Raw genomic sequence first — 12,024 nt, 5'->3', positions numbered from 1 at the left:
ACCAAAAGGTGCAATATTCTACCTGTTAACTGGTAATGATTGCTAAAGAATAATATTTAGAACTGACAAACATTTAGAGAAACAGGCACTCCCAATACATCACTGAGGCAAACTTAAATAAATATATCAATATTTTTGCAAGATAATTAACAACATTTAACAAATTCCTTAAAGAGACCCTTTTACCCAGTGTTACCATTTCTAGACATTCTATAGGAGATTATTTGGTGAAGGTGGTTCTTTTCATGTCTGGGAGGGGGTCAGAAGGAACCCTCAAGATGAAATTAACAATTGAAGAGCTCACAATACACTAAGGCCAACAGGTCAAACCCACGTATTTCATGTCTCCCGACATGGCTTATACCAGGAACAGAGCCAGAAGGGGCCGGCGACATGGAAGTTGAGGCAGTGTATTCATTGGTAAATTAGACTGGGCCTGAAAGATCCAGATGACAGTATAGCAAAATGGCTTCTTTATGAAATCAATTCACTTGAACACTGGCAAATAACATGTTTATTTTTTTATTATTTTTTTAAAGATTTTATTTATTTATTCATGAGAGACACAGCGAGAGAGAGAGAGAGAGAGAGAGGCAGAGACACAGGCAGAGGGAGAAGCAGGCTCCATTCAGGGAGCCCGACACGGGACTCGATCCAGGGTCTCCAGGATCACGCCCCGGGCCGCAGGTGGCGCTAAACCACTGAGCCACCAGGGCTGCCCAAATAACATGTTTATGAAGCACATCTTGTCTAATTGTTTTTTTAATCTTTCTTATTTTTATTTTTTAAAGATCTTATTTATTTATTCATGAGAGACACACAGAGAGAGGCAGAAACACAGGCAGAGGGAGAAGCAGGCTCCATGCAGGAAGCCTGACTTGGGACTTGATCCCAGAACTCCGGATCGTGCCCCAAGCCAAAGGCAGACACTTAACCACTGAGCCACCCAGGTGTCCCCATCTTGTCTAATTGTAAAGGAGACTTTTTAGTGTTGATAATAGCAACCCAAACATGGGTTGTACTGAGGACTCAGAACAGCAGTGGATACAGGGGGCAGGCAGTGGACAGAGAGGGAAGCCTGTACACTTGATCCTAAGTCCTTCCTGGGCTGAACAAAGCATTGGGTGAAGTACATGCCTTTAATCATGAATCTTATTAAGTGTAGCCACACATCTGCAAAGTTTCATTTCCTACCGTTCAATGACATAAAAGTTGTCTCCGTCGTCTCCTTGGTCAATGACATGCTCATCAACTTTGACTGTTCTTTCAAACATGGCATCAAGGACTTGAGAAAGTTGTTCCTGCAAGGTATACACACAAAGAGAAAAGGCGGATTTTACACTGGCTGTGAAAAAAATGACTGCTTATCTCAGTTTGCAACTACAAGGTGGAAGTACACATATAGGATTGTTCCCCATATTCAAGCAATATCCTAAAAGCTGTCTGAAACAAATGTTTTCCCCTGACCGTTCAGCTTTGTACCTCCATGTACACAGCACAGTTGCCAAGTATTTTTGAGGCAGTACTATTTTGAAAAAACATTCCATAATTTTTGCAAAACTAGGTATCTCAGTTATGGTGCCCATTCTCCCAGTTGCACCCACATGACTGTCAGGCACCTTGATGGCTCCACTATACCATCTGTAAACCATGCAATGCCTTCTTCCTATGGGTGTTGATCTTAACAGGATCATCAAATCTTTTTTTTTTTTTTAGGATCATCACATCTAAAGGGCTGGGATAGACTTAGAAGTTACCTTACAGAGTAGCACAACTGCTCTGACTAGTCATGCACAGTACTTAACCTCTCTGAGCCTCAGTTAACACATATTTTAAAAAGCGTTTACTAGTTTCTAGCTCATTGATTTTTATGACTAAAAGAGAAAAATCTAAGGAAAGTATCACACAACAGGTACTCAGAAGTTGAGATCTATTCAAACATCTATATACAACACATATAATGACTTACTTATTGTTACCTGCTATAATCAGAAGGTAACTGTATTGATAAGTATAGTGAAAACAAAACAATGCTATTAAATTCTAACAAAACAGTGGTCTCAGTCTAGGGCCAGCATCCCTCTGTCAGGAAGGGAGATCACTGGCTGTCAGGGGGCACTAATGAATATCAGCTTCAGCTCAAAGAAAGACTCTCCTTGGAGGAATGTGGACTGAAGACGTGGCAAGGAAAAATTTTATTGTTGCATAATTCCATGTGATTCAGTGCCTGTCAATAAGACTGTGCTACCTAAAAATAACTGAGTATCACTAAAAGCATCTCTTTATTTCCACAGTTTCATGTGTGTTGAATACAAGCCGACAAATACTATAAGGGAAGTGATGTTCACATGCATTCCACATTCACATGGAATGTGAGCCCAATGTTGCCAGAATTCTCATGTTTAAATACAGGTACCAACTCAAATTTTCAAGTACAATACAGACCAAACACATATACCTGTACCTAGCTATAACTGGCCTGTGGGTTGTCCATTGGTAGCTTCTTGTTCTAAGTAACTCTTCTCTGGCCTGGACTCTTCAAAAACATCAGTATCATAAGATACAGAATAAGGTGTAAGGGGAGGATTCTAGGCTGGAGATGACTAAAATGATACCATGACAACTAAAAGCAACACGTGATTCAGGACTGAAAAACAAAACAAAAAAGCTATAGTGAACTTTACTGGGGAAATCTGAATATGGAATGGATGTGAGATAACATTACTGCATCAATGTTAATAATGGTATTGTGCTAATGTAGGAGAGTATCTTTGTTCTTAGAAAATATATCTTAAGGTATTTAGGGGCCAAGAGTCAAGATGTCTTAAACATATTTATAAATGGCTCCGGACAAAAGAAAAAAGCAGTTTACACGTACTTATGTGTGCGTACATACACACATGAAAGAAAATAAATGTGGCAAAATGTTAACAACCGGTCAGTCTAGGTAAAGGTACACGAGTGTTCATGATACTATTCTTTTTATATTCCTGTAAATTTGAAAATTTAAAACCAGAGATTTGGATAATAAATTTTTATTTTATTTATATATTTTTATTTCTTTTTTAAAGTATACTTTATATCCAAAGTAGGTGTAAATAAATCTTTACAAACTGAAACAAATACACTCAGCAGAATGGCTAAAATTTGAGAAGATGGGCAATACTAAATATTGGTAAGGATATGGAGCAACTGGGAAGCTCGTGTATTGTTGAATGCAAATGGTAAACCACTTTTAAAAAGACCTGGCAGATTTTTGTAAAATTTAACATATACCTCCCTATGACTTAGCAATTTTGCCCTCAGTTATTTTACTGAGGAGAAATGGGTGTGTGTGTGGGGGGGGTAGTTCACAAAAAACATGTACAAAATGTCCACAGCATTATTCCTAAGAGCTAAAAACAAGAAATAGACCAGGTATCCATCAACAGGGGAAAAAAAAAGAATTAGCAAACTGGTATTTTCATATAATGGCATATTGCTCAGCAACAAAAGAGGAATGAACTAACATCACCAGCAATAAGGCATGCTGACATTATGGACCCCTTGAAATGATGCTCTGAGAAAAAGAATATAATTTCTTTGGGAGTCAGGCCAAGAATGTATATCCATATTCCATAGTCATAAGGAAACATCAGACAAATCCAATTGAGGTGTGTTCTATAAAATAACGAACCAGTACTCTTCAAAGTGTCAAGATCATGAAAGACCAGAAAGGACTGAAAACTATGACAGACTAAAGAGAAATAAGAACTAAATTACAAAGTGGGATTCTGAACTGGATCCTTAACCAGAAAAATAAAACCATAAGTGAGAAAACTGGTGAAATCTCAATAAGAGTTGTAGTTTAGCCAATAGTATTGTAACAGTGTTAATTTCCTGGTTTCGTTCATTGTCCTATGGTTATGTTAAGATGTAGGAGATCCCTGGGTGGCTCAGAGGTTTAGCTCCTGCCGTCAGCCCAGGGTGTGATCCTGGAGTCCGGGGATGGAGTCCCACATCGGGCTCTCTGCATGGAGCCTGCTTCTCCCTCTGCCTGTGTCTCTCATGAATAAATAAATAAAATCTTAAAAAAAAAAAAAAAGTTTATACCAGGGGAAGCTGGATGAAGAGTATATGGGAATTCTGTACTATTTTTGCAGCTTTTTTTGTCAGTCTAAAACTAATTCAAAATAAAAAGTGAAAAAGGAAAAGAAATGAACTACTGATAAATGCAACAGGGATGAGCTTCAAAAATTGCTGTGTGAAAGAAGTCTCACACAAGAGTGCACACTGTACGATTCCATTTATATGAAATCTGAGGAGAGGCAAAATTAATTTATTGTAGAATAAATCAAAATCGTAGTTGCCTCTGAGAGGAGATAGGGCCAGAATTGATCACAAGGGGGCATGAGGGCATTTTTGCGGGGTGTTTAACAAATGTTAAATGATTTGTTAGGGAATTTGGGTCATCCAAATGTATACATTTGTCAAACCTCAACGAACGCACTTAAAACTTATGCACTTCATTGCATGTAAACTTTATATCAAAAGACTATAAGTGGGACCCTTGGGTGGCTCAGTGGTTGAGCGTCCACCTTCGGCTAAGGGCATGATCCCGAGGTCTGGGATCGAGTCCCACATTGGGCTCCCTGTGAGGAGCCTACTTCTCCCTCTGCCTCTCTCTGTGTGTCCCTCATGAATAAAGAAATAAAATCTTTAAAAAAAAAAAAAAGACTATGCAAATATTGAAATTTAGTTCCATGATACACATGCCAAAGTATTTAAAGAAAAGTATAGAGGATCCCTGGGTGGCTCAGGGGTTTAGCGCCTGCCTTTGGCTCAGGGCGTGATCCTGGGGTCCCGGCATCGAGTCCCACATCAGGCTCCCTGCATGAAGTCTGCTTCTCCCTCTGCCTGTGTCTCTGCCTCTCTCTCTCTCTCTCTCTCTCTGTGTGTGTGTCTCATGAATAAGTAAATAATATCTTTAAAAAAAATTAAAAAATAAAGGAAAGTATAATTCTACAACTTACTCTGAAACGAACCCAAAAGAGTAAGATGGGTTAATGGAGGAGCCAGCAAACAGCTGCCTGTTTCTGTAAATAATGTTTTACTGGAACACAGCCATATGTTTTTTGTTTTGTTTTTTTTAATTTTTTAAATTTTTATTTATTTATGATAGTCACAGAGAGAGAGAGAGAGGCAGAGACACAGGCAGAGGGAGAAGCAGGCTCCATGCACCAGGAGCCCGATGTGGGATGTGATCCCGGGTCTCCAGGATCGCGCCCTGGGCCAAAGGCAGGCGCCAAACTGCTGCGCCACCCAGGGATCCCAGCCATACATTTCCATTTATGTATGGTCTGTGGCTGCTTCCCTGCTACAATAACAGAGCTGAATAGTTATAACAGACATACTTACTACCTAGTTCTTTAAGAAAAAGTTTACTGACCTCTTTGCTGAAAGATGGGTAGGTGGTATATAAGATAGCAAGCATAATAAAATGTTACTCATAGAATCAAAGCAGTGGATAAGTATGTGTTCCATAGAAGTCTCTCAACTTTATTGTATTTGAATATTTTCATGACAAAAATGTTAGAAAAATATAATATGAAATTTTAGTTATAAATGAAATGGTAAAATGGTTTTCTTCAATACTAAGAAAACTGTGAATATTAGATTGGCATAGCAATTTCCCTTAGAATATCTGATGATATAAAATTTACAAGGGGTTTTGTTCAGTAGGTAAAGCAGCAAGTCTTCTTTCCATTGATACAGATGGATCTTCTAGGGAAAATAGGTGACACAGACCAGTATTTCTCACAATCAGCCTTTCCTTGAGGTCATGGTCTTTTTTTTTATTCAGCCTGAGACTGATAAAACTGACTAAAGTTCTGGCTATTCTTAAAACCACACAGACTGGTTTAGATACCAGGGATGGTTGTGAGGATGTCATCCGAAGATTTATTTGCAGGAGCTGGGTAGTAGTAGAATTCTAATTCCATCCTTCGTGTCTCTGCACATTCTAGGATTCTCTGGTAGGCCCAGTACCTCAAGCCATTTATGTAGCTTCAGTGTGTGGCTCTCAAAGTAGAGGAGTAATGAAGTTTGAAGATTCTTCAACCTCCCGAGGTAGCCTCTACTCTCTATCTTCACCAAGGGAGGGAAGACATTCCCAGAAGAGATTCTATACCAGAGTCCTGCAGACATCCACTCCTCCCCACACCTGAGGTCTCTGCTGAGAAGTAATCACAAGAGGTGCCTCACATCGAAGGCCTGAGAAGTCATGCACTTCCAGTGGGTTAACTGCTACCAGAGAAGAGAATTCCATACTAGCATCTTTGGAGAAATTACTCTGCAGCATAAATTCAGACCCTCTAAACTAAGCCAGAGTCATGCAAACCTGTTTATCTCCTTTTAACATGACCAAACTGCATGGTCCTCAAATGGTATTTTCTTGGAGGAAGTACCAAAGCAATTCAGAGAAATACTGGAAGTCATCTGAAAAGCTCATTATAAGTTATGATAGGCAACACACTGCAAACATTTGTAAGTAAGATGAATCTAAAGTTTTATGCCTCATTTGGCTGAGGCTAAGATAACAAAAACTGTTTAAATGACAAATATAGAAAAACTAAAAGACAAAAATATTAACAAAAAAACAAACAAACAACAATGTTACCTGATCAAGATTTTTGAAAAGGAGAATATCTTTGCAAGCCTCCTGAAGTCTGCATCTCTGTTGATCAGTTTTAGGATGAATCACCTGTTAATCCAAATGAAACCAGGGAAATATTTTTATTCCATTTAACAATTTGACTTTATTCACAGATCAGTAATTTTCTTTTTCCTAAAAAGTAGGGAAAACTAAGATTTTGTTTGCTGTAATTTTAATTCTATACAAATACTAAGCAGTGTCCTATGGAGGGGCAAGGTAATGGGGGCAGAGCATCCACCCTGGGGCACTCACTGACTCTGTGACTGGCAGCAAGTCAGCTATCCCCTGGGAGCCTCCTTGTCTGTAAAGCAGAGGGCTATAGATTTGTTCATTCAACAGATATTAAGCATCTACTAGGTGCCAGGCACTGTTCCACCTTTAGGGACACAGGGAATACACAAATAAAAACACCTGCTCTCATCCAGTAAATCTGTAAAATATGTAAGAGAGTGACAAGGACAGGAGAAAAAAAAGGTGGGGAAAGGTGATAAAAAAAAGTATGTGTGGAGTGAGGGGATGAGGCCTCACTGAGACGGTGATATTTATGTAAAGATCTCAAGGAAGTAAGGATGATCTGAGGGAGTGAGTCATGTGGACATCTCTATGGGAAGAGCACCTCAAGCAGAGAGAACAGCAAGTGAAAACAAGGCCTTGTGGTAGGTGAAAAGCATGTCTGAGAAACAACTGGGAGATGGGTGTAACTCATTCGGAGCAAGGGTGAAAGATCAGGAAGAGACCAAGTTGAGGGCTTAGGTGAGGGAAATGCTCAAATCACAGAGGGCATTACAATGCAGAACTACAACTTTTCCCTAGCCACATGGGGGCAATTTGAAGGTTCTGACTGAGGAATGAAAAAGATCTGACTAATGTTTTTAAAGGTTCACACTGACTATCGAGTGAAGAACAGCCTTGAGTGAAGAGTGGAAGCCAGGAAACCACTGTGATTATTCCAGTGCCAGATCGTGTTGGTCAGGGGGGCAGAGGGCAAGGGAGAGAGCCTGCAGCCGACTCCCCACTTACACAGAGCCCAACATGGGGTTTGATCTCATGATGCTGAGATCATGACCTGAGCTGAAATCAAGAGTCAGATGCTTAACTGACTGAGCCACCCAGGTGCCCCCACTGAAAAAACCTGCTTTAACTTTTAAATGTCATCAAGAAAAAAAAAAAGTCATCAAGAATTTTACAATATCCAGAATGAATTTTTTAAATTTACATATCTATTAGATTCACACAATGGTACCATTTTATTATTAGAATACTTGAGAAATCTTTCATGGACTGCTCGTTTTAAGGCATACTTAAAAGATCATTGAAGCTTCTTTTATAGTATCAGCCTTTTATTTTATTTTTTTTTATTTTTTTATTTTTTTTTTTTAGTATCAGCCTTTTAAAAGTGGTGATTCAGATATGCTTTTATAAAAATAATTTGGGGGCATCTGGGTGTCTCAGCGGTATGGCACCTGCCTTCAGCCCAGGGCGTGATCCTGGAGACCCGGGATCAAGTCCCACGTTGGGCTCCCTGCATGGAGCCTGCTTCTCCCTCTGCCTCCTTCTCTCTCTCTCTCTCTCCTCTCTCTCTGTCTCTCATGAATAAATAAATAAAATCTTTACCAAAAAAGAAAAATAATAATAAGGAAAATAAAAATAATTTGGTAATTGTACAAAAGTTTAAAAATCTGAGTTTTTAAGGACCAAAGTGAACCACAGTCCTGCCACAACCACTGTTACCATCTGGGATATATTCTTCCAGAATAATTATTTGTACTAATAAACACTAGACAGACAGATAAACATATATATGTATGTATGTATGTGTGTGTGTGTGTATGTATTTTAAAGTTTATTTACTTTTTTTTTTTTTTTTTTTAATTTTTATTTATTTATGATAGGAACACAGTGAGAGAGAGAGAGGCAGAGACACAGGCAGAGGGAGAAGCAGGCTCCATGCACCGGAAGCCTGATGTGGGATTCGATCCCGGATCTCCAGGATCGCGCCCTGGGCCAAAGGCAGGCGCCAAACCGCTGCGCCACCCAGGGATCCCCAGTTTATTTACTTTTTAAAGTAATCTCTATACCAAAAGTGGGACTTGAACTCACAACCCCGAGGTTAAGTGTTGAATGCTCTTCCGACTAAGCCAACCAGACACCTCAGATTAATATATTTTTTTAAGTTATTTATTGAGTGTAGGGTCAAGAACCACTTGAATCCCTTGCTGTTAAATCTGGTCCTGTACCATCATTTCCAATGGCTGCCGATTCTCTTGATTTGAATGTACCATAACTTAGCCCCTGGTAATCCCCTATTTTGAGGCATTGTTCCCATTTTTAACTACTACAACACTGCAATGATCTCTGTACATCCTCAGGAAGGATCCAGCTATTTGTCAAGGATGAATTCTCTTTCAGAATGATTCAGTTGGCTTGACTATATTTAAGGCTTTGACAGTTACAGGTAGGCACCCCTTCTTACCATAACCTCAACCAGTCCTTTCATTCTTCTTAATATCTGTCAAACTGGTGATAAAAAATATAGCACCTTGTTGAAATTTTAATTTGTATTCATTTAAATTATCAGCATGATGTAGAGGAGGAGGGGAGTTAAGTACAGAATAAAATAAGGCAGTAAGTGCTGCCTTTGCAGCAGTTCTTACCCTTGGATCAGTATCTTCCTCTTCCTCATCAGGGTTATAGGTCTCAGCACAGACTAAATTTGGAGAGAAAAAACATAAAGAGAAAAGTGAATAAAACAGATGTGTGCTTTTACTGGAAAAATAGGAAGTGAACGTAATTTCCTGTTATTCACTGGTTTCTAAAGCTGTAATGATTTTAAAGCCCTTTCAGCAATTAACAAATATATTAAGTGACTCATGTCAGGAATTCTATTAGGTACTAAAAGGCCAGCTTTCTAGGGATCGGTAGTCTCAAATAGGAGAGAGTTGATAAAATATATCATAGAGAAAAATCCCATGATAGTGGCAAGGACAAGGAAAGAGGTACTATCTCTGCTGAATTTTTTTTTAAAGATTTTATTTATTTATTCATGAGAGACAGAGAGAGAGAGAGGCAGAGACACAGGCAGAGGGAGAAGCAGGCTCCATGCAGGGAGCCCGACGTGGGACTCGATCCCTGGTCTCCAGGATCATGCCCTGGGCTGGAGGCGGTGCTAAACCGCTAAGCCACCTGGGCTGCCCTCTCTGCTGAATTTTTAAGCATGGGTAGAAAAATCAGAGTACAACATATGCAATATAAACACATGGATATGAATATGGATACGGATATGGAGTAATTATGAAAAGAATCAATTAAAAGTGTTCAACATCATTCTGTACATAAATGATTTAAAAATAAGAACGAATTATTTATTTATTTATTTATTTAATTAATTTATTTTTTTTTTACAGATTTTATTATTTATTTATTCATGAGAGACAGAGAGGCAGAGACACAGGCAGAGGGAGAAGCAGGCTCCTTGCAGGAAGCCCGATTCAGGACTCGATCCCAGGACCCTGGGATCACTACCTGAGCCAAAGGCAGACACTCAACTGCTAAGCCACCGAGGCACCCCAATAAGAATGAATTTTAAACAAAATGAATACTATGTGTCAGTCTTTCTTCTGAATACAATATTATACAAATCTAAAACCAACTGGATTTTCCTTGTAGGTAACCTGTGTTTGTTGCACTGGTTGGCTGCAGGACTTGTCTCCCTTGTAATTCAAAGATTCAGAAAATATTCACTGAATATTTGTAATAGAAAAATATCAGAAATTATAGAACTATAAAAAATATGATATAACTATTTGAATAATACACTACAAGAAAAAAATGAGGAAGCTCTCCAAGGGCTAAAAGGGATTTCTAGGAAAAAAGGCAAAATGAAAGATATATGTAGTATGTTCTCCCTTCCGTAAAGGATTTCTATGAGAAAGAAGGAACACTAAGATGAGGGGAAAAAAAAAAAATATATATATATATATATATGAATATATACATAAAAGTTTTTTTTTTACCTGTTTATTTTTCCAAAGGGAAACAGAGAAGGATAAATCAGGAAGTTAGCAGGCAAGGAATCCAAATGGTTCGTGACCCTACACTCAATGCATTTGTATTATAGCTAACAACTAGGGATACATACTGCTTTCAATTTAACTCCTGGCTTATTAGACACATTTACTCACTGCAGCCTTGGTCTAGTTGCATCCCAGCTTCCCTTTCCTACTGATTCTCTGAATGCATGGAACACCTAGAAATGGTGTATCAGGCAGAGAGGAGTCCCTTCCCTGCCTACCCTACGGTACTCTAGTGTGGGTCACACCTCCTGTACTGTAATAACCATCAATACTCTGCCTGTCCAACAGGGATCCAGTATCCTTATCCAGAGAAAAAATAGGGAGAAGGGCGTAAAAGGACATATACTATTCTAGTATAAAACAGCACGAGGTAATGTTCTGCAGGAGGGTCTGCCTAGTCCCTGACTGGTACATGCTTCGGGTAGCTGAGCCAGGGAAGTGACAACAGGATGTAGATAATGACTCACTAACTTTCTCCAAGCCATTCCTGATTCCACAAGATGAGGTCAGCTACATTTATCTCAGATCTGTCCTAAAGATTAAGACACATACCTTCCTGAGTTCCTAGACATATTGCTGCCACTTTTTTGCACCTTCATAGGTTATTTTGGTAGATTTGAAGAAGCTGCATTGCGGACACACTATTAAATTACAAGCCTCTTGGCTCTCTGTGCTCTTGATTAATATTGTCATTAGCAGCCCAGTTTTCTAAACCAGAAATTTGTAACTCACCATTACTTCTTTCATTGACCTCTTACCCAATGAATACACCAAATTCTCCTTCAGAAATATTCTCATATTGGGGATCCCTGGGTGGCTCAGCAGTTTAGTGCCTGCCTTTGGCCCAGGGTGTGATCCTGGAATCCCAGGATCAAGTCCTGCATCGGGCTGCCTGCATGGAGCCTGCTTCTCCCTCTGCCTGTGTCTCTGCCTCTCTGTGTGTGTGTGTGTCTCTCTCATGAATAAATAAAAATTTAAAAAAAGAAAAAAATATTCTCTTATCTGACCTTTATTCAGTGTACTTCAATTGCTACTTCTTGGTCCAGGACCTCAAAATATCTTCTTAGAAAAATGCATTTAAAAACCCTCACTTTAGGGATGCCTGGGTGGCTCAGCAGTTTAGCGTCTGCCTTTGGCTCAGGGCGTGATCTTGGGATGGAGTCCCACATCAGGCTCCCTGCTTGGGGACTGCTTCTCCCTCTGCCTGTGTCTCTGCCTCTCTTATGAATGAATAAATAAAATCTTAAAAAAAAAAAA

General features: G+C 39.2%; 1 protein-coding gene across 1 annotated transcript in view; it reads right to left on the bottom strand.

The window, feature by feature from the left end:
* PRKAR2A (protein kinase cAMP-dependent type II regulatory subunit alpha) overlaps positions 1–12,024 on the bottom strand; it is a 106,789-nt gene that overhangs the window by 27,274 nt on the left and 67,491 nt on the right. Inside the window, exons 3-5 of the mRNA XM_025988607.2 lie at positions 9,349–9,401; positions 6,659–6,742; positions 1,195–1,301 (exon numbers count right to left, since the gene is read on the bottom strand). Coding sequence (XP_025844392.1) covers positions 1,195–1,301; positions 6,659–6,742; positions 9,349–9,401 — 244 coding nt within the window. The remainder of the gene's footprint in view (positions 1–1,194; positions 1,302–6,658; positions 6,743–9,348; positions 9,402–12,024) is intronic.

The sequence above is a fragment of the Vulpes vulpes genome, chromosome 9 (assembly GCF_048418805.1).
Source record: "Vulpes vulpes isolate BD-2025 chromosome 9, VulVul3, whole genome shotgun sequence".
Lineage (NCBI taxonomy): Eukaryota > Metazoa > Chordata > Mammalia > Carnivora > Canidae > Vulpes > Vulpes vulpes.
Note: the sequence above shows the minus strand (reverse complement) of the source record. Positions and strands in the feature narration are given on the sequence as shown.